The 23359-nt window shown below is 43.5% G+C and overlaps 1 protein-coding gene across 6 annotated transcripts in view; it reads right to left on the minus strand.

Moving 5' to 3' along the window:
* Nucleotides 1-18791, minus strand: part of LOC129864113 (nuclear pore complex protein Nup214-like) — a 66258-nt gene extending 47467 nt beyond the window's left edge. For 4 of the 6 annotated variants that reach the window (XM_055936722.1, XM_055936723.1, XM_055936719.1 and 1 more), the window contains exons 1-24: nt 18571-18791; nt 16362-16557; nt 16054-16208; nt 15526-15724; nt 15352-15422; nt 15169-15232; nt 14933-15036; nt 14668-14774; nt 14457-14523; nt 13796-13922; nt 12559-12717; nt 11921-12389; nt 11671-11810; nt 7381-7463; nt 7198-7281; nt 5013-5162; nt 4629-4787; nt 4297-4403; nt 4010-4201; nt 3213-3295; nt 3042-3125; nt 2655-2951; nt 2259-2426; nt 1423-1531 (exon numbers count right to left, since the gene is read on the minus strand). In XM_055936722.1, coding sequence (XP_055792697.1) covers nt 1423-1531; nt 2259-2426; nt 2655-2951; nt 3042-3125; nt 3213-3295; nt 4010-4201; nt 4297-4403; nt 4629-4787; nt 5013-5162; nt 7198-7281; nt 7381-7463; nt 11671-11810; nt 11921-12389; nt 12559-12717; nt 13796-13922; nt 14457-14523; nt 14668-14774; nt 14933-15036; nt 15169-15232; nt 15352-15422; nt 15526-15724; nt 16054-16208; nt 16362-16557; nt 18571-18612 — 3416 coding nt within the window. In that variant the 5' untranslated portion in view covers nt 18613-18791. The remainder of the gene's footprint in view (nt 1-1422; nt 1532-2258; nt 2427-2654; nt 2952-3041; nt 3126-3212; nt 3296-4009; nt 4202-4296; nt 4404-4628; nt 4788-5012; nt 5163-7197; nt 7282-7380; nt 7464-11670; nt 11811-11920; nt 12390-12558; nt 12718-13795; nt 13923-14456; nt 14524-14667; nt 14775-14932; nt 15037-15168; nt 15233-15351; nt 15423-15525; nt 15725-16053; nt 16209-16361; nt 16558-18570) is intronic. The other 2 variants (XM_055936721.1, XM_055936720.1) reach the window with 1 other exon arrangement.
* Between the last annotated feature and the right edge of the window lie 4568 nt (nt 18792-23359).

Raw genomic sequence — 23359 nt, forward strand, 5'->3', positions numbered from 1 at the left:
AGTACCAGAGAATCTCTTTAATGCTTTCAGTCTCTAGACATATTCACATAAAAAATACTTGATGTCTTTTTGTGTGTGTTGATCTTAAGGGTTCAATATCATGCTTTCGTCTAGTCTATACACCAATGCCCTTCACATATACCCCATTAGCGTTACAACCTGGGTGTCAGGCAAGCGTTTCACCCTTGTGTTTTATGATTGCTCAATTCTGTGTGTGTTTGTGCTCTCAGATTAATTTATCAGTTTATTGCTGGTCATCTTGACCTGATAAGGGAGACGGGGGGGCGAGGTTTTAAATGTCAGACCTGACAGGCAGAGAGAGAGAGAGAGAGAGAAAATGGCAGTGCTGTGCTTTGTGCTGTTGTGGCCCCCAGCATATGGAATAGAGGCCTGGGATATGCCAGCTGTGATGGGACTCGCACAAAAGATCCCAAACCACACATATTGTATATGGGCGTACGCAGCCACGCGCATAGACAAACGGCATAGGCTAGTACTGACGTGAGCCTTCACCCCCCCCCCCCCCCCCCCCCCCCAAGGACGTAAACTCACAACACGCACACACAGTCTCGCTCTTACACACATACTTTATATCATGGTCCATTGCCCTCGTGTATGCCCATCCCCCACATACACAGCCCTTCCATGCAGCGCGAGTCTAGTGTTGTGACCGTCTATGTGCTGGACCAGTGAAAATAGTTCATATGTTTTGTGTACTGTGTATGGCACACTCGCTCACCACGTTCTTTCATTGCCCCTATTTGTGTGTGGCTGTATCTTTCTGCCTCAGCGAGTCATTGTAAACATGCCTCACCAAGCTAAAATAGCGATTCTCTCCCTCTACCCCTCTCTTCCTCTAGCGTGACCTCATTTTAAAGCCTGGCCAATCGGAAAACCCTGCATCGCTCAAACTAAAAAAAATCCACGTTATGCGTATTAGACTAAGAAAGACGTTGTATTTCCGTGACTTGAGTTGTTTAAAAAAAGAGAAACAGATTCACTGTGGCAGACCCTAAGAGACTCCGTGAGGGACACAGCACTGTCAGCAGACCCAACACTGCAGTACACAGGACTTTAACTTAGACAAACAGAAACACACACAAGAAAGCTGCTGTGTACAGTATTTATGTGGACTGTAGGTTCTGTGTACAGTAATGGTGAGTCAGATTGGAATCATCCAATTATTGTAATATTGTAGTGTTATGAGATAGGAATCATTCAGCCGTGTTCCTAATCACGAGAAATGTATTTACTTTGTCACATTTCTTATCTACATATATATTTTTTTTATATAATGTCTTATCTATGTGCATATATTTTATGTTTTGGGAACAGCAATCAGAAAAGGTGCCTAGCATTGTTCAAAGTAGGCCCCAGGTAAAGCCCTGATGAAGAGGGATGGTAATAAAGATGAAGACTTACTTGATCACAGTGGATACAGGCAGTGGCGGTCCTTTGTCCTTGAGCTCCTGAACGTTTACCACCTGGGGAACGGTCTTCAGGGTAGACTCTGCCAGAGAGGAACTGACCACTGGTTGTCCACAAAGGAGAAAAATCAAATGATCCTCATCATTATACAAAAGTGATCAAATACGTGCAAAAGCATGTTGCTATTCTTGCAAAGCATGTAAACATTTTAATCAAAATATTATATTAATCTGACTATCCACAATAATAGCATAATTGTGTGAATCTAACAGTACTCAATGCCACGTTATGTTGGGTTACTGACAAACAGACGTATACTATCATGAATAGACCTAATTGATTAAAAGTCATGTTTAAATAATTACATTTGTTGACTAAAATTTTATCAACCATAATTCTGCATAGTAAAACCATGGGGTTGTCAGTTCACCAGCGATCCTGGTCTTTGTCTCCCCATGGTGTCGGAGTATGAATATGGCATGAAGACAGTTGTTGAGCAGAAAAGCTTTAGCGGTCACTAAAGCTCTGCTGGTCAATACATCGGATTGTCAAACTGTTTTCAGTGTAGCGAGACTACCAATGAAAGCTTCTTCCCAGATTGAAAAATTAACAAACTAGCAAGTTATTCTACTGAGGTTAAAAGAGCCTAATATGGTAAAAAAATACAGAAACAGGTCCCATGTCCTGTGCGGAGCAGAAAATGAAACATTGATAGATTTTTTACTAGGTAAATGCAACGTTGTACGGGAGTTACAGTGACAGAAAAACAGTCACAAAGGCAATACACTTTCCATTATTTGCAACCTCTACAAAGGTCAAGCCCCGCCCACCTGTTTTCTGATTAGCCATTTGCCTGAGGAAAGCGGCTTTAGCAGCAGCCTGTTGGGCAGGGAGGGGGACGGGTGTGGCCTTCTCAGTGGGAGGGGCTCCGTGTTTCACCGTCTTAGTGGCTAGTGCCGTGCTGTCCGCACCTCCCATGCTGATCTTATTGGTTGGAACTAGAAAAACAGCTAAAGATGTTAGTACATTTGATAACTTATTTTACAACAGACCAGCTCTCTGAAAACCATATGGTTGGCTGTCCCCTCTCTGTCCTGATGGTTGTTACTAGAAGATAAAACATGCAATACAAACTACATAGTACAACAGCAAAGTTTTAGAACCTCTTGTTCTCTGACCAACCTGGTTAAATAAAGGTCAACTAAAAAGTAAATGGAGTTTCCTACCTGTGCTTAGGATGGGGCTGAGTCCCAGGCCCATGCCCAGGCCCTGGTGCACCTTGCTGAAAGGAGTGGACTGGATGGCACCAAACCCTGGGGCTATGGAAGGGGTGCGTACCACCGTGGGGTGGCGGGGCATAGAGGTGGGCAGCACGGGGAGGTGGGCAGGCTCGGGCTCCGGTTCCTCCTCAAAACAGTGGGAGTAGTCAGGGTCCAGGGCCTGAGACAGGGAGGAGGTGGAGCTCACATCGTCCAGATCCTCGTAGTAATTGGGAGAGAGGAAGGCCGAGCGGAACAGGTTGGCTGGGGTAAAAGATGGAACCATTCAGGAGAAGTACATTCCACACATTACTTACACTACACTGCTCACTATGTTATGTGTGTAGGGAGTACCTGGAGCAGTGGAGCGGACTGGTGGTGTCTGCCTCTTGGAAAGGAAGTTACGCAATTGAGACTGCTTCACTGGAGACATCTTGGCTGAAGAAGTGGAAAGAATTATAATACATTTACATCACTCAAGAACAATAGCTAACACAGTGAGACACAGGTTGGAAAGTATTTTACCTGAAGACTTTAATGTCTTAGGAATGGTCTCTAGACTGGCTTTCAGGAGTGCATCTCTCAAACTCTCCAGCTCGTTGTCCAAACTATTAAACACAAAAGTATTTTTTATTTATTTAACCAGGTAGGGCAGTTGAGAACAAGTTCTAATTTACAACTGCGACCTGGCCAAGATAAAGCAAAGCAGTGCGACAAAAACTACAGAGTTACACATGGGATAAACAAACGTACAGTCAATAATACAATAGAAACATCTGTATACAGTGTGTGCAATTGAAGTAAAGAGGTAAGGCAATAAATAGGCCAATAGTGGCGAAGTAATTACAATTGATCAATTTACACTGGAGTGATATATGTGCAGATGAGGATGTGCAAGTAGAAATACTGGTGTGCAAAAGAGCAGAAAAACAAAAACAAATATGGCTATGAGGTAGGTAGTTGGATGGGCTATTTACAGATGGGCTGTGTACAGCTGCAGTGATCTATCTGTAAGCTGCTCTGACAGCTAACACTTAAAGTTAGTGAGGGAGATATGTCTCCAACTTCAGTGATTTTTGCAATTTGTTCCAGTCATTGGCAGCAGAAAACTGGAAGGAAAGGCAGCCAAAGTAGGTGTTGGCTTTGGGGATGACCAGTGAAATATACCTGCTGGAGCGCGTGCTACGGGTGGGTGCTGCTATTTGTAACACACACATGCCCCAGTGAACATTTGACATATAAAAAAAATAAACAGACCAAAAACATCCTCGTGCTGCTACATATCTGGCCATTGTATTTCAGGTATACACCCTTGTACATACCCCTGTTCTGTGGGGGTGGCTGCAGCGGGCTGGGTGGGGCCAGGAGTACTCCAGGCTGCAGTCTTGTTGTAGAGCTGCAGGGCATGGAGGTCTTTGACCAGTGTGTCCAGTCTCTGCTTCTGCTGGTTGATGATGTCCAGGTTGTTGGCCAGGGCCGTGAACAGAGCCTCCCTTTCTGGGACAATCATGTGTCTGGGAGAGACAGGAGTCACAGAGGGAATTGGTTAGAAAGGAAACATTTAACATGTCAAAACAGTAAAGTGATCTATTTTCTTTTTCTCACTCACTTCTGTTTCTTCTTCTTCTTCTCCAGATGTTTCTCCCACTCCAGGTCCAACACATCGTTCACATCCTCCACAGCAAACTTCACATACTGGTACAGCCTGCGGATCTCCTGATATTGGGGAAAAACCACCAGAGGAAATTATCACCCAACAAAACAAAGTCCGCTGTACGAAAAACAGTTTAACATGGGTCATCTTTTTCAATAGTGTTCTGCCTTTGCCATTTCTAAAACTTCCACCCTGATGAATCATGGAAGTTCCCTTCACACACCCAACCATCCATCTCTTCCTCCCATAATGTATAGAGCCATCACCCTCCTCCCCCCCAGGCTTACCTTGAGTTGGTCTTCACTGCGTGGGTCCAGTGGTTTCTTGTACAGCAGCTGCAGGTAGCCCCTGTCTCTGTTGAGCTCACTCATGGCCTTGGCGTCCTCTGCACCGGCAAAGCCCTCCAGCATGGTGGTTTTCAGAGTGCTGATGTCCCCATGGAGAGACTGGGGAGAACAAGAACACACACATGGTCAGAGCCTATGAGGGATAGAAAGGGTCTAGGTCTTTAGGAGGTTGTAGTGTGTGTGGTACCAGTTTGTTGTGTGTTATTTTGAATTGGACACAACTAGATACATTAAGAATGGCAACTTCACCAAGCTTCATGTCCTGACTCAGACTGGCTTTACCTCTCATTCTAATAATACAATCTAATCAAATTCAGTTCGTACCTCAGTGGTTTCTTTTATCTCCAGGGTGAAGACGTGGAGGTTCTTAGACTCTTTCCTCAGCTCCTTCATCTCCTCTATGGTGCCCACTCTAAAGTCTGCCTTGTGGCTGCGCGCCTTCAGGTCAGCCAGCTCCTTCTGGAAATGGCCGATCTGAGAGGAACACAATCGGCATGAAACTACTTTGAGGACAAAATTCTTTCGAAAGCCAAGTGGTGTGTTCGATTCCTTTGTGGGTTAACTCCAGTGATTATGTGAGGTTATGACAACAAACAGCATTAAGTAATACAATTAAAAAGTAATGAAATAGCAGCAGTTTAAATCTGGAATCCTTACTGGGTGAAACAGCTACGCCCGTTTGGAATATTATAACAACAAAGAAGTTACTTTAAACAACGGCCATCATTGCACGCGCAACAGAACACCAGAATATACAGTACCAGTCAAGTTTGGACAAACCTACTCATTCAAGGGTTTTTATAATTTTTTTACTATTTTCTACATTGTAGAATAATAGTGAAGATATCAAAACTATGTAAGTCACTGAGCTTTTCAGTAAGGCCATTCTACTGCCAGTGTTTGTCTATGGAGATTTTATACACCTGTCAGCAACAGGTGTGGCTGAAATAGCCAAATCCACTAATTTGAAGGGGTGTCCACATACTTTCTTCTATACAGTACCATTTTGTACATTTGACATTGTAGAATAATAGTTTAGACTTCAACACTATTCAATAACACATATGGAATCATGTAGTAACCAAAAAAGCGTTAAAGATATATTTTATATTTGAGATTCTTCAAAGTAGCCACCCTTTGCCTTGGTGACAGCTTTGCACACTTGGCATTCTCTCAACCAGCTTCATGAGGTAGTCACCTGGAATGCATTTTAATTAACAGGTGTGCCTTGTTAAAAGTTAATATGTTCTTAATGCGTTTGAGCCAATCAGTTGTGTTGTGACAAGGTAGGGGTAGTATACAGAAGATAGTCCTGTTTGGTAAAAGACCAAGTCCATATTATTGCAAGAACAGATCAAATAAGCAAAGAGAAATGACAGTCCATCATTAAATGAAGGTCAGTCAATAGGGAAAACTTCAAGAACTTTCAAAGTTTCTTCAAGAGCAGTTGCAAAAACCATCAGGCGCTATGATGAAACTGTCTCTCATGAGGACCGCCACAGGAAAGGAAGACCGAGAGTTACCTCTGCTGCAGAGGATAAGTTCATTAGAGTTACCAGCCTCAGATTGCAGCCCAAACAAATGCTTCAGAGTTCAAGTAACAGGCACATCTCAACATCAACTGTTCAGAGGAGACTGTGTGAATCAGGCCTTCATGATCGAATTGCTGCAAAGAAACCACAACTAAAGGACACCAATAATAAGAAGAGAATTGCTTGGGCCAAGAAACACGAGCAATGGACATTAGACAAGTGGAAATCTGCCCTTTGGTCTGATGAGGCCAAATTGGAGATTTTTGGTTCCAACCGTCGTGTCTTTATGAGACGCAGAGTAGGTGAACGGATGATCTCCGCATGTATGGTTCCCCCCGTGAAGCATGGAGGTGGTGGTGTGATGGTGCTTTGCTAGTGACACTGTCAGTGATTTCTTATAATTCAAGGCACACTTAACCAGCAAGGCTACCACAGCATTCTGCAGCAATACGCCATCCCATCTGGTTTGCGCTTAGTGGGACATTTACCCGACCTCAACCCAACTGAGATGGTTTGGGATGAGTTGGACCGCAGAGTGAAGGAAAAGCAGCCGACAAGTGCTCAGCATATGTGGGAACTCCTTCAAGACTGTTGGAAATACATTCCTCATGAAGCTGGTTGAGAGAATGCCAAGAGTGTGCAAAGCTGTCATCAACGCAAAGGGTGGCTACTTTGAAGAAACTAAAATATATTTTGATTTGTTTTTTGGGGTTTTATTTCATAGTTTTGATGTCTTTACTATTATTCTACAATGTAGAAAATACTAAAAATAAAGAAAAACCCTTGAATGAGTAGGCGTGTCCCAACTTTTGACTGGTACTGTATATAAACATTTTTAAATCACAATGCCGGACACTCCTCGCCTCTGTTTCATCAACCAAACAAAGCAATAACAAAGGCGCTGGGACGAACAGTGGTGCTGTTTCACCTGTGCAGATTACAGCTTTAAGAGGAAGACCATTAGATGAATCTGTTACCTCCTCCAGTATTCCAGCCATGACTGGGTCCGAGTCCTTCCTCTGCTGCAGCTGTCTCTCCAGGGTCTTCACACTCAGCGCTGCCTACAGGAGGGAACACAGACAGATTTTGTCTCTACTATTATGACCAGTACTACAAGAAATGGATTGGCCTAATACCTGAGAAGGCTGATGTTTTAATACCTGTGGAGTGGGTGCACTTGTCTGGGTGGCTGGGGCAGGTTTCTGTGCAACCATGGGGGGTGTACTGGTTTGGACTGGGCGAACTGGGGATGAGACAGAAAGGATAAAGGATCACAAACCAAACTACAACATGACTGAATACAAACAGTGTAGCTATTCCCTCCGCAAGGCAATCATACAAGCTAAGCGTCAGTATCGAGTAGAAGTCGACCGATTATGATTTTTCAACACCGATACCGATTATTGGAGGACCAAAAAAAGCCGATACAGATTAAAATAAAATGTATTTGTAATAATGACAATTACAACAATACTGAATGAACACTTATTTTAACTTAATATAATACATCAATAAAATCAATTTAGCCTCACAATAAATAATGAAACATGTTCAATTTGGTTTAAATATTGCAAAAACAAAGTGTTGAAGAAGAAAGTAAAAGTGCAATATGTGCCATGGAAGAAAGTTAACGTTTAAGTTCCTTGCTCAGAACATGAGAACATATGAAAGCTGGTGGTTCCTTTTAACATGAGTCTTCAATATTCCCAGGTAAGAAGTTTTAGGTTGTAGTTGTTATAGGAATTATACGACTATTTCTCTTTATACCATTTGTATTTCATATACCTTTGACTATTGGATGTTCTTATAGGCACTTTAGTATTGCGAGTGTAACAGTATAGCTTCCTCGCTCCTCCCTGGGCTCGAACCAGGAACACAACGACAACAGCCACCCTCGAAGCAGCGTTACCCATGCAGAGCAAGGGGAACAACCACTCCAAGTCTCAGAGCGAGTGACGTTTGAAACGCTATTAGCGCGCACCCGCTAACTACCTAGCCATTTCACATCGGTTACACCAGCCTCATCTCGGGAGTTGATAGGCTTGAAGTCATAAACAGCGCAATGCTTGACGCACAACGAAGAGCTGCTGGCAAAACGCACGAAAGTGCTGTTTGAATGAATGCTCACGAGCCTGCTGCTGCCTACCACCGCTCAGTCAGACAGCTCTATCAAATCATAGACTTAGTTATAACATAATAACACACAGAAATACGAGCCTTAGGTCATTAATATGGTCGAATCCGGAAACCATCATCTCAAAAACAAGACGTTCATTCTTTCGGGGAAATACGGAACCGTTCCGTATTTTATCTAACGGGTGGCATCCCTAAGTCTAAATATTCCTGTTACATTGCACAACCTTCAATGTTATGTCATAATTACGTACAATTCTGGCAAATTAGTTCGCAACGAGCCAGGCGGCCCAAACTGTTGCATATACCCTGACTCTGCGTGCAATGAACACAAGAGAAGTGACACATGAAGAACACATTCTTATTTTCAATGACGGCCTAGGAACGGTGGGTTAACCGCCTTGTTCAGGGGCAGAACGACAGATTTTTACCTTGTCAGCTCAGGGATTCAATCTTGCAACCTTACGGTTAACTTGTCCAACGCTCTAACCACCTGCCTCACGAGGATCCCGCCTGTTACGCGAATGCAGTAAGAAGCCAAGGTAAGTTGCTAGCTAGCATTAAACTTATCTTATAAAAAACAATCCATCAATCAATCATAATCACTAGTTATAACTACACATGGTTGATGATATTACAAGTTTATCTAGCGTGTCCTGCGTTGCATATAATCGATGCAGTGCGCATTCGTGAAAAAGGACTGTCGTTGCTCCAACGTGTACCTAACCATAAACATCAATGCCTTTCTTAAAATTAATACACAGAAGTATATATTTTTTAAACCTGCATATTTAGCTAAAAGAAATCCAGGTTAGCAGGCAATATTAACCAGGTGAAATTGTGTCACTTCTCTTGCGTTCATTGCACGCAGAGTCAGGGTATATGCAACAGTTTGGGCCGCCTGGCTCATTGCAAACTAATTTGCCAGAATTTTACGTAATTTTGACATAACATTGAAGGTTGTGCAATGTAACAGGAATATTTAGACTGATGGATGCCACCTGTTAGATAAAATACGGAACGGTTCTGTATTTCACTGAAAGAATAAATGTTTTGTTTTCGAAATGATAGTTTCCGGATTCGACCATATTAATGACCTAAGGTTCGTATTTCTGTGTGTTATTATGTTATAACTAAGTCTATGATTTGAAAGAGCAGTCTGACTGAGCGATGGTGGGCACCAGCAGGCTCATAAGGATTCATTCAAACAGCACTTTTGTGAATTTTGCCAGCAGCTCTTCTGTTTATGAATTCAAGCCTATCAACTCCCGAGATGAGGCTGGTGTAACCGATGTGAAATGGCTAGCTAGTTAGCGGGGTGTGCGCTAATAGCGTTTCAAACGTCACTCGCTCTGAGACTTGGAGTAGTTGTTCCCCTTGCTCTGCATGGGTAACGCTGCTTCGAGGGTGGCTGTTGTCGATGTGTTCCTGGTTCGAGCCCAGGTAGCGGCGAGGAGAGGGATGGAAGCTATACTGTTAAACTGGCAATACTAAAGTGCTTAGAGAACATCCAATAGTCAAAGGTATATGAAATACAAATGGTATAGAGAGAAATAGTCCTATAATTCCTATAATAACTACAACCTAAAACTTCTTACCTGGGAATATTGAAGACTCATGTTAAAAGGAACCACCAGCTTTCATTTGTTCTCATGTTCTGAGCAAGGAACTTAAACGTTAGCTTTCTTACATGGCACATATTGCACTTTTACTTTCTTCTCCAACACTTTATTTTTGCATTATTTAAACCAAATTGAACATGTTTCATTATTTATTTGAGGCTAAATTGATTTTATTGATGTATTATATTAAGGTAAAAGAAAAGTGTTCATTCAGTATTGTTGTAATTGTCATTATTACAAATATATATATATATTTTTTAAATCAGCTGATTAATCGGTATCGGCGTTGAAAAATCATAATTGGTCAACCTCTAGTCTAGACCGTGCCCTGTGCAACTGGGTCCTGGACTTCCTGACGGGCCGCCCCCAGGTGGTGAGGGTAGGTAACAACATCTCCACCCCGCTGATCCTCAACACTGGGGCCCCACAAGGGTGCGTTCTCAGCCCTCTCCTGTACTCTTTGTTCACCCACGACTGCGTGGCCATGCACACCTCCAACTCAATCATCAAGTTTGTAGACGACACTACAGCGGTAGGCTTGATTACCAACAACGACGAGACGGCCTACAGGGAGGAGGTGAGGGCCCTTGGGAGTGTGGTGTCAGGACAATAACCGCACACTCAATGTCAACAAATCAAAGGAGATGATCGTGGACTTCAGGAAACAGCAGAGGGAGCAGCCCCCTATCCATATCGATGGGACAGTAGTGGAGACGGTGGAAAGTTTTAAGTTCCTCGGCGTACACATCACAGACAAACTGAAATGGTCCACCCACACAGACAGCTTGGTGAAGAAGGCGCAACAGCACCTCTTCAACCTCAGAAGGCTGAAGAAATTTGGCTAGTCACCAAAAACACTCACAAATTTTTACAGGTGCACAATCGAGAGCATCCTGTCGGGCTGTATCACCGCCTGGTACGGCAACTGCTCCGCCCACAACCGTAAGGCTCTCCAGAGGGTAGTGAGGTGTGCACAACGCATCACCAGGGGCACACTACCTGCTCTCCAGGACACCTACACCACCCGATGTCACAGGAAGGCCAAAAAGATCATCAAGGACAACAACCACCCGAGCCACTGCCTGTTCACCCCGCTATCATCCAGAAGGCGAGGTCAGTACAGGTGCATCAAAGCGGGGACCGAGAGACTGAAAAACAGCTTCTATCTCAAGGCCATCAGACTGTTAAACAGCCATCACTAACATTGAGTGGCTGCTGCCAACATACTGACTCAACTCTAGCCACTTTAATAATGGAAAAATGCATGTAATAAATGTATCACTAGCCACTTTAAACAATGCCACTTTATATAATGTTTACATACCCTACATTACTCATCTCATATGTATATACTGTACTCTATACCATCTACTGCATCTTGCCTATGCCGTTCAGCCATCACTTATCCATATATTTATATGTACATATTCTTATTCATTCCTTTACACTTGTGTGTATAAGGTAGTTGTGAAATTGTTAGGTTAGATTACTTGTTAGATATTACTGCATGGTCGGAACTAGAAGCACAAGCATTTCGCTACACTCGCATTAACATCTGCTAACCATGTGTATGTGACAAAATTTGATTTGACAAATATGCTAATATTGGTATGCAAATTAAAATGGTAGTATTTTATCAAAGCCATTCATATAAATATGTATGAATAATGCTGTAAAGCTCATCATTCTCCTTACCTGGCATGGCTGCGGGCCTGGTGGCAATGGGCAGCGGGGCGGGCTGGCTGGTGGGCTCAAAGAAGGCAGGTTTGGAGGTGAAGGAGAAGGGTAGAGAGGCTGGAACTGCAGCTGGAGCAGGGGTCTCCACTGCCAGGAACCTGAGGACCAGAAACATAAATATATCTAGCCAAGTCAGCCAGCTCGCATCTAAGAGATATTTGAACACAGTAAAAGTTATTCAGCAAGTAATATCAAACTCTCCTCTCACCTGTCATTGAGGTTCATCTTCACAGCGGGAGTGGCTAGCTCGGGGGTACCTCGGAGCACCGTGATAGGGGAGGCGGTGGCCAGGCGCTGGGGGGTGGGCGTCGGAGTGGGGGAGGGGTCTAGAGTAGTCTCCACCACTGGAGGCTTGGGGGCACTAAAGGAGAAGGCTGCGGCGGGGGTATCAGCCAGGGGCTTGGAGGCAAAGGAGAAGCCAGCGGAGGTGCCCGAGGCTGGGGCCGCGCTGAAGGCCGCGTAGCCCCCAAGGGACAAGGCGGGAGGAGCAGTGGAGGAGGAAGGGGGCATGGAGAATGAGAAGCCGGATGAGGAGACTGGAGCTGGGGCAGGGGCTGTGGTGATGAACAGGGATGCAGGGGGAGTCTGCGTGGGGGACGAGGGGGGGCGGAGATTAGGGAACGACCCCAGGGTTGATGCGAGAGGGGTTGGGTAAGGGGGCGGGGGAGCTGCAGAACCTGCAAAGCAGAGGAGAGCGCTGCTTTTAGTGGGCCATATCACAATACTATTATAAGTACTCCACAGTATGTTAGTAGTATAGGTATAGCAAGTATCATAAGACAAATGTCTCCAGTGAGACAGAAAATAAATACAAATATTTGTAAATATGAAAAAGTTCCTCCAGACCCGCAGGGGGCAGTCTCTCTCCGTCCAGAGCCAGGTTGGTGGGGGCAGCGACCAGCTGCTTGGCCCCAGGGTTAAGGTTGAGCAGTGAAAAGGGGCACAACACTCCATCTGTAGACAGCAGCAGCAGAGTGGGCACCGGGGGAAGAGTCTTCTCATCGGCTGTAATGACAGTTGAGGTGATAGATATGTTAGAGGGCCAATGAGAAGCGCAGTACAACTATGGGTAGTCAGAGAGATACACACAGGCATAAACACACAGACTTCAACACAAAAGCAAACACACAGCCATTGAAAGGCACAAACACACTAAAGCTCTCGAGGCAGATGCACGCCCACACACACACACAAAAGCTGAGATAAATACAAGGACAGAGCATAGGAAGGGCTATATTTCTGTGTGAATTAAGAGACTTTAAGGTCTTAATAAGAAACAAAGCCCCGAGCACCATCACTAAGGCCAGTGTGATGAGACAAAGAATGAGTGTGCTTGCCTGAGACTGCTCTCCATAGGGAACACAAAAGTTTGGAAAGCTCAAGGTAAACCTCATCAACATTCTCAGACATGCTTGTCTGGCTATGCTGTTTGTTGTAATTTCATTTGTCTGAGTCATTCTAATGAGCGTGGGCCTCACCATCTCTCCCTCGCTCTTTCTCTCCAATACAGCTGAGGTCTCACTTGGGTTTGATCAGAGTACAATCATTTCAAAATGCTGCACAAACTGCTGATTTGGTTTGCTGGTGGAGTCCTTTTGAGTGGGTAGCCCAGACAGCAACATCAGCGGTGCTATGTGACTGTCTGACTGCCTTAAACAGTAGATTCTGAGACAGTAGCTTATCACTTTTCATCTCCCAGCTGCCCAAAAAAAACACTGCGCCAACCAGCATTGCCTACCAACTGCTACCGAGGAGATGAACGTTGCAGTGTATTGAAAAAAGTTGAACTATGCTTCTAATTGAAGTGCAACATTCACTAATCCTGCCATGGTTGACCAACATATCAGCTGATTCCAAATGGTTCACCATCTTATTTTGCTTGAAGCTTCCTGTGTAGTCTACATTCTCAGATCTGGGAGAACTGGACTGGTAACAATATGGCAGGTTGGCGGAAGTGTTCTTCAAATAGCTTACTTTAAACATTTACAAATCCTAATGCAGGTCAAGGATCAAGTGACCGGTTTGGAATGGGGTCATAGAAGAATTTGGAAAGTTGGAAGAGGAGAGAGCAGCAACCACTCACTGATGTGGATCTCCTGCTGGCTGGTGTAGACGATGGCCAGGCCCAAAGGCAGCGTGTCGTCGTTATTCTGTGAAACGGGCAGCTCTCCCCTACTGGCGTCCTCCAGCAGCCACAGCTCCCAGTTGGACTGAACAACACATGGCAGAGGTTACATAACATAGACACTCAGTTGCTCACTTGATCAAAATTAGTTGGCCTTTGGGAAGGGAAAGGCGATATCTAGTCAGCACAACGGAATGCATTCAACCGAAATGTTTCTTCCGCATTTAACCCAACCCCTCTTAATCAGATAGGTGCGGTGGCTGCTTTAATCGACGACCAAATCATTGCGCCCGGGGAGTAGTTGTTGTTTGGGGTTAATTGCCTTGCTCAAGGGCAGAAAGGCAGATTTTTCCACCTTGCCAGCTTGGGGATTCGAACCAGCAACTTTTAGGTTACTGGCCCAACGCTCTTAGCCGCTAGGCTACATGCCGCCCAGGCTTTGCTACTCTATAATAATTTATCAGAAGATGCTGAGGTGATGTTTGCTTGTGGGAGGTACCTAATGGATCTGACTATGTGGTGCACAAAGACATCTGAAGTTGAGAAATCCACATTGACCTGCTATAGTTTCTAAGACCCAAGGTGAGAATCAAACCAATAGCTGGTCCCCAAATATTACCTTATCTTCTTGCTTGGCAATGACACTGACTTCAATGGAGGCTGCCGATGCGGCAAGAACAACATCCCTGAAAGAAGGAGAAACAGCGAGTATATGTGATTAACCAACCTCACGGTTGTTCCTCAAAACAGAACAGAGCTTATACCAACTGAGTACTTTTGCAGTGTTCTGTACACAGGCAGGGCAGAATACAGTGTCGGCAGCGTCTCACCAGTCCTCTATGTGGCTGAGGAAGTAGTGCAACTGTCTCTCTGTGCAGGTGCCGTAGACGGGGTCGTTGAAGTTCAGGTACCTCTCCTCCCTCTTCTCGGTCTTTGTCTGTCAGATCAACATGTTAATTGTCAAAATGTCACAATCTATCAGGAAGGAAAACATTTCTGTCACTGCATGAAATGAACCTTGTAATATTATAACAATTAAACAATGCAAAATGATCTAATCATTCAGATGTACGACAGAGCAGCGGTACTACTCACAGGGAGGGAGATCACCACCAGTTCAGGGGGTGTTTCTGGACAGCCATCGGCTGCTGCATACACCACGGCAAACACAAATGTACTCAGCCACTGCACATCAAGTACTGACAGAGAAAGGACAACACAAAGAAAACATATCTGTGAGATTCGGGTTATTTGGCCGGAGAATAAAGGCACTGAAAATGTCTAAAAAGAGGTTTATTGCTTCAGGCCAGCGGGATCTGTGTCTAGTTTACCTTTGACAGGGTTGTCGGAGCTGTAGAAGCTTGGGCAAGGGATCACTTTCTTCTCCTGAAGCCCCTGTTCAGGAGAGCAGAGTCAGTCACACCAGGGCGTATACTACATCATACACACGGCACAGGAATAATGAGTGTGTCTACAATTACTGTACTATGCTGGAGTTGTTGAGTCAGACTTACTGGAGTGTACTGACTGACTGTCGCATTCATTTTTCCTGCTGCCACTTGCTTTCCTTTGGGACTCCAGCATACTGTATGAAGAGAGAGGATGACAGAAATAGTGAGCAAAACTGTAGAAATGATAATAACATGTAATGTAATCTTTAAAGTGATGACACACAATGTCACACTCACCACAGGTGATTCCTTCGGTGGCGGGGAGCTGGGCCTGCACCGTGACGCTGTCTGTGACCTCAAGCACCATCATGCTGCCGTCAGACAGACAGGTGGCCAGAACGGACGCCTGCACCGGGTTCCATTTGAGGTCCTGCACAATTATGCCCAGGCCGACTCCAGGTCGCAGAGTCACAAACGGCAACTTCTGCAGTCGGGCCTGGAGAAAGGGGACAGCCATAGAAGTGAGGGGATTAAGTGTGTGGGGAAAATATGGAACTGAAGAAGTGGGGGTGACTAGTCTTAGTATGCTTGTGGTTGATATCAAAGCTTGGACTCATGACGAAACTGTATCGCTTCACTCTGAAAAAAAAGTGGTTTTCTAACACTGTCCTCCAAAGATGGACATATTGCCTCTCAAAAAAGCAGGCCATAACACATTCTAATGAAAAATGAAGAGAACACACATATTGCAGCAGATACTAGAACATAAACCGATCCATCTGCTCCATTAGCAGGTGGGGGTTGTTATGAGAGTTAGTTAATCACCTTGTTGATGAAGGTGCGGACGTCGTAGAAGTCCAATGACAGGCCAGACTCTTCTGACGTGCCGCTGACTGACAGGGTGAGCTCATCACTACTGAGGCCCAGGTTGTGCACAGGCAACTCCACAGGAACATCAGCCAAGGCTGCTATCCCCTCAACTAAGGGAGAGAGAAAGGGGATAAGAGAGAGAAGGGAGTAAGATGTAGAGAAAAAGGTAGAAATCAAGTCAAATTGGCCAAGGCAAGCCATTAACAGTCTTCGCTTAGCAAAAACTGTACAAGATGGAATGACCAAATTAAGGGCATTCTTACTTATTTCATTGGAGTTCCCATCAACCTTGTCTGCAGCTAGGATGTCCTGCGTGCGGTACACCTTGATCTTTTTGTCTAGTCCGACAAATGTCAGTCCGAATTTGTTTGAGATGGCAAGTAGACTTGATCTATCCTTTGGCAGGTCATCAGGTGAATCAAATACCCGGGTTTTCTTCATTTGCCGGAACTGAAAATCCTGCATAAAATAATAATAAAATAGTTAATGACCGTGATAGCACTAAAAGTCTTGTACTGTAGGCTACTGGTTTAAGACCTGTAAAGAACATTCTGACTATGTTAATAAACATATATTGTTCATAGGATGAGTTAGATTTGTAAATAAGTCAAAACGGTAGTTAGTGGTGCTTTATTATAGTACTACTACCACCAATGTTGGGATAGTTAGTAGCTGAATGAATGCCTTCTGGGAAAAAATGCTCCTATTAATAGCAAAAACAAGATTCAGAGCACAACATTCATAAATGGTTGTCGCTAGAGTAGCAGTTTTAAGAGGTACATTTAAAGGAAAGGTCATCAGTAGTAGGTAACGTTTTACTTGACGCCCACCATTATAACCATCATGACAGTTATAACCATGTCATATCAGCAGACATAACACTGTCCTGACCCATATATTTACACCTGTTGTGCCAAACTACCAGTCAAAAGTTTGGTGTCACTTAGAAATGTCCTTGTTTTTGAAAGAAAAGCACATTTTTTGCCCACTAAAATAACATCAAATTGATCAGAAATACAGTGTAGACATTGTTAATGTTGTAAATGACTATTGTAGCTGGAAACGGCTTGTTTTGTATGTAATATCTACATAGTCGTACAGAGGCCCATTATCAGCAACCATCACTCCTGTGATCCAATGGCACGTTGTGTTAGCTAATCCAAGTTTATCATTTTAAAAGGCTAATTGATCATTAGAAAACCCTTTTGCAATTATGCTTGCACAGCTGAAACTGTTGTGCTGATTAAAGAAGCATTAAAACTGGCCTTCTTTAGACTAGTTGAGTACCTGGAGAATCAGTATCTGTGGGTTCGATTATAGGCTCAAAATGGCCAGAAACAAAGACTTCCTTCTGAAACTCGTCAGTCTATTCTTGTTCTGAGAATCGAAGGCTATTCCATGCGAGAAATTGCCAAGAAACTGAACATCTCGTGAAAAGCTGTATACTATACCCTTCACAGAACAGCGCAAACTGGCCCTAACCAGAATAGAATGAGGAGTGGGAGGCCCTGGTGCACAAATGAGCAAGAGGACAAGTACATTAGAGTGTCTAGTTTGAGAAACAGACGCCTCACAAGTCCTCAACTGGCAGCTTCATTAAATAGTACAAAACAACAGTCTCAACGTTCACAGTGAAGAGGATGACTCCGAGATGCTGGTCTTCTAGGCAGAGTTCCTCTGTCCAGTGTCTGTTCTTTTGCCCATCTTAAATCTTTTATTTTTATTGGCCAGTCTGAGATATGACTTTTTCTTTACCACTCTGCCTTGAAGGCCAAGATTATTTATGTGGGCGAAGAACAAACCCATCTTTACATTGTTTAAGATAGAATTGAAACGATATTTTTAATGGTGAGTAAATGCCAAAACAAAAAAAAGTACGTACCATAAAACTGACAAATTGAAAATGTATTTAGACATGTAATACACCTGTCTATGTAGCTAGGTTTATGCACCCTTGTCTGTATATTTTTGTTTTTGTATGTGTGCTATTGTTCATTTAAAAAATGTATATAACAAATAAACGTACAGTAGTTAGTAGCTAACTATCGTTACTTACTAAGGTACAGCTTAAGGTCAGTGTTAGACACCCTATTGTACACAGCTAGCTAGGTAACGTTAGCTATCAACTGTTAATCCATAAAGTTACATTGCTTTTATGGAGACATATTGATGTTCGTGATGTTGTTGTTAGCTACCTAGCGGAGTCTGGCTTAGCTAGTCATCGTTCACTAAAGTACAGGCAAGCTTCTAACGTTAGCCAGTAACATTGTGGGGATTTGGCAGTAAGGAATAGCCCATACAGTACTTCAGTTGGAAGGTTATCCCCAGGCCGAAACAAAAACGAGTTAACCCGTCTATGTTGCCTTTAGCTAACGTTATCCAGCCAGCTAACGAACCACTTGCTGCGCAAGTAAAAAGCTACTGCCGCAACCTGAACCTAGCATGCTACACTACGTACAATAATATGCCTACCTTCATTTCCCTTTCGGGAGGAGAGTCCGGGTCGTCACTCATGTTGAAATAACAGCAGGTATAATTGTTTTGGATACAGCCGAACTCTAAGAAATGTACACGGGTTAACTTTTCGTTTCCACATGAAACGAAATCATACCGCGCTCGAATTTTGCGAAATGCAATACGGAAGTGACACTAGCATTATTCACGAATGTATTATGCCGCGTTCATATATTAGTCGGAACTAGGAAACTCGGATATTTCCGATATGCTATTTGGTTGTAGTTTTACAGGTCCCACTTTCAAAGAAAAGGCAAGTCAGCAATGTTGGAGTTTCCTAGTTCCGACATGTTTCTGAACGCCGCTTAATATAATAACTTTTTTTGTTTTTGTTTTTGTGATGAACAAGCTTTTTATTTGTATTTGACATTGCTTAAACATCCCCAGTATTACATTGTTAACATTGTGTACATTGTGACTGAAATAATTACTAATACTTTATCTGGGCTTGATTGAGTTTGACTGGCGTGAACTCCGGACTGACATTGTGTATATGTATACATTTCAGTAGGCTTACATTAAATAAGATGAGGACTGTAAGTGATTTATGGATGTGTAAGTACCTAGTGGCCCCCTTCACCCCCAAATCATTACAAAATTCACTGCGTTTTCAATGGTGTCTATGGCAACCTTATGTCTTCTCTCTTGTGTGCGCTGGTGTACTTTAAGATGGGTTGATTGAGCAAAGCATTTCGCTGCAGACAGAGCAGAGGTCAGGCTTACAATTTACATTTAAGTCATTTAGCAGACGCTCTCATCCAAAGTGACTTACAGTAGTGAGTGCATACATTTTTCACAATATTTCATTCTGGTCCCCGGTGGGAATCGAGAGACTCTTCTCTGCCTCGTCAGCTTCATGATGTTGTAAACTATTGTAAAGTGGCTGTTCCACTGGATGTCATAAGGTGAATGCACCAATTTGTAAGTCGCTCTGGATAAGAGCGTCTGCTAAATGACTTAAATGTAATGTAATTGTAATGTTGTTGAGGCTCCCCAGAGGACCCACAATAGTCACGTCTCTCACCCTCGCCAGCCTTCCTTCTGAGAAGCAGTCAGTCACCCGGCTGTTATAAGAACGGGTATTCTACCAGCAGCACAAATTATGACGTCACTATCGTATGGTAATGAGGAATTCCTTAAAAATATAAGCCTGAATTTCAAAACATTGCAATGTGGACAACTCATTCAAAAGATATTGCGGTTTAATCAATGACCACTTTTATGGTGCCAACAAGAAAAGTCAATAAGTAATTTATGAAAACAATAAAACAATATATGGTTAACTTTTGGGGGGAAATACAATAATGGGATGCAGAGACAACTTTTCTACCTGCCTCAGCTAAAGTGGGTTGGGAAATACTCTGTAGGGTCTCTACACGAACAAAATATGTTTCGTTTTGGAGGGGGACTGTGTCCCACCGCCTGCTGATGGTTTTCACTCCACCCCCTCCATAGCCCCCTATGCAATACATTGTACATAGAATACATATTGGATTGTAGAGAGAAAACCTTTCTACCCGTATCATCTAAAGTTGGGTGGAAAATACTCAGTAACGTCTCTACTAACCAAATATGTGTCACTTTAGAGGGGGACTGTGTTATAGACATGTGTTATAGACATATGCATTTAGTCTTGAATGTTATATTAATTCCAAAATAATAAATTAATGTACTGTTATTTTGATGAATATCAGTTGGGAAGACAAAACACCATAACACTTTATCTTTTGCTTACCCTGCTTGCTTCCAGTGTGAAATAAAATGCCATTTCATACTAGACTTTCATGCACTCTTGCCTTGCCCCAATGGAGGTACCAAATACCGATTATTAGCAGTTGATTAGTCGAGAAGTCAACTGCTTCAAAAACACAATGTAAACAATGATGGACTAACATATCTGTTAAACGAATTAGATTAACCTAATGGTAATGGAAATGGCTGCACCTTTACACATATAAACCAGCCCAAGGCCAGTCTTGACATGAACCAAAAAATGCATCATGTCAATCACTTGGCCTGACAAAATAAAATATTTTTGAGGCAGTATGCTAGTAAAATCATGTTGATATATGTTTATATCACCCCAATTATGTACAACCTTCTCACCTCTCCATCTCTCCAAATTGTCAATTCTTAGAAAAAGTGATTATTACTTAGCCTTTGTCTTGTCTTATTTAAAGACCTTGGTTGTGTATGTGTGCCATTCAGAGGGTGAATGGGCATGTAACGGTCCTGACCTGTTTTATGTTGTTTTTTGTATGTGTTTAGGTCAGGGCATGTGTTTTGGGTGGGCAGTCTATGTTATCTGTTTCTATGTTGGTTTTGGTTGCCTGGTATGGCTCTTAATTAGAGGCAGGTGTTTTGCGTTCTCCTCTAATTAAGAGTCATATTTAGGTAGGGTGTTCTCACTGTTTGTTTGTGGGTGATTGTCTCCTGTGTCGTCGAATGTATGTACCATACGGGACTGTTTGGCTGTTCGTTTAGTTATGTAAGTTTATGTTCAGGTTTCGTCAACGTCGTTTTCTTGTTTTGTATTTTTGAAAGTTTTGTTTTTTCGTGTTGCCATCATAGTTTTTTCAAATAAAGAGATGGCCTATTTCCCTACTGCTGCATTTTGGTCTGATGATCCTTCTCTCCTCTCCTCGTCCGAGGATGAGGAGAGAGACAGCCCTTACAGGGCAAGACAAAATATTTAAGTGCCTTTGAATGGGGTATGGTAGTAGGTGCCAGGCACACCAGCTTGTGTCAAGAATTGCAACACTGCTGGTCAACATGGGCCAGCATCCCTGTGGAATGCTTTCGACGCCTTGTAAATCCATGTCCCAACAAATTAAGGCTGTTCTCAGGGCAAAAGAGGGGGGGGGGGGGCGCAACTCATTATTAGGAAGGTGATCCTAAAGTTTGGTTCACTCAGTGTATTGCATTGCAGTGAATGGAGTGGGTGGAGTAAGGAGTCACCAGCACTCTGTTAAACCCATTACCCAGCACAAGAGACAATTTATACTGAACAAAAATATAAATGCAACATGTAAAGTGTTGGTCCCATGTTTCATGAGCTGAAATAAAATATCCCAGATATGTCCATACTGTATGCACAAAAAGCTTATTTCTCTCAAATGTTGTGCACAAATTTGTTTACATCCCTGTTAGTGAGCATTTTTCCTTTGCCAAGATAATCCATCCACCTGACAGGTGTGGCATATCAAGAAGCTGATTAAACTGCATGATCATTATACAGGTTCACCTTGTGCTGGAGACAATAAAAGGCCAAATCAAATCAAATTGTATTAGTCACATGCGCCGAATACAACAGGTGTAGACCTTACAGTGAAATTCTTAATTATGAGCCCCTAACCAACAGTGCAGTCTCTAAAATGTAAAGTTTTGTCACACAACACAGATGTGTCAAGTTTTGAGGGAGTGTGCAGTTGGCTTACTGACTGCAGGAATGTCCACCAGAGCTGTTGCCAGAGAATACCATAAGCCGCCTCCAATGCCGTTTTATATAATTTGACAGTATGTCCAACCGGCCTCACAACAGCAGACCACGTGTAACCACGCCGGCCCAGGACTTCCACATCCGGCTTCTTTACCTGCGGGAGCGTCTGAGACCAGCCACCAGGACAGCTGATGAAAGTGTGAGTTTGCACAACAGAAGAATTTCTGCACAAACTGTCAGAAACCATCTCAGGGAAGCTCACCTGCGTGCTTGTCATGCTCACAAGGGTCTTGACCTGACTCCAGTTTGGCATCGTAACTGACTTCAGTGGGCAAATGCTCACCTTCCCTGGCCACTGGCACGCTAGTGGCCGTGTACTCTTCATGGATGAATCCTGGTTTCAACTGTACCAGGGAGCTGCCAGCATGGCGTCGTGTGGGCGGGCAGTTTTCTGATGTCCCACGTTGTGAACAGAGTGCCCCATAGTGGTAGTGGGGTTATGGTCTGGGCAGGCATAAGCTACGGACAACAAACACATTTGCATTTCTTTGACGGCAATTTGAATGCACAGAGATTCTATGACGAGATCCTGAGGCCCACTGTCATGTCATTCATCCGCCGCCATCACCTCATGTTTCAACATGATAATGCACAACGCCATGCTGCAAGAATCTGTACACAATTCCAGGAATCTGAAAATGTCCCAGTTCTTCCATGGCCTGCATACTCACCCCAGACTTGTCACCCATTGAGCCTGTTTGGGATGCTCTGGATCGAATTGCACGACAGCGGGTTCCAGTTCCCGCCAATATCCAGCAACTTCGCACAGCCTTCGAAGAGGATTGGGACAACATTTCACAGGCCACAATCAACAGCCTGATCAACTCTATGTGTCGCACTGCATGAGGCAAATGGGGATCCCACCAGATACTGACTGTTTTTCTGATCCACTCTCCTACCTTTTTTGTGGCCTGTGGAAAATGATCAGACTCCAGACACCCTAGTCATAGATTATTTTCTCTGATACTGCATGGCAAGCGGTACTGTCTAGATCCAAAAGGTTCCTTAACAGCTTCTACCCCCAAGCCATAAGACTGCTGAACAGTTAATCAAAGGGCTACCCGGACTATTTGCATTGACCCCCCCCCCCCTTTTTGTACACTGATGCTACTAACTGTTTATTATCTATGCATAGTCACTTTACCCCCACCTACATGTACATATTACCACAATTACCTCAACTAACCTGTACCCCTGCACTCTGACTCAGTACCTGTACCAGCTATATATAGCCTCGTTAATGTTATT

Source organism: Salvelinus fontinalis, chromosome 10 (assembly GCF_029448725.1).
Source record: "Salvelinus fontinalis isolate EN_2023a chromosome 10, ASM2944872v1, whole genome shotgun sequence".
Taxonomy (NCBI): domain Eukaryota; kingdom Metazoa; phylum Chordata; class Actinopteri; order Salmoniformes; family Salmonidae; genus Salvelinus; species Salvelinus fontinalis.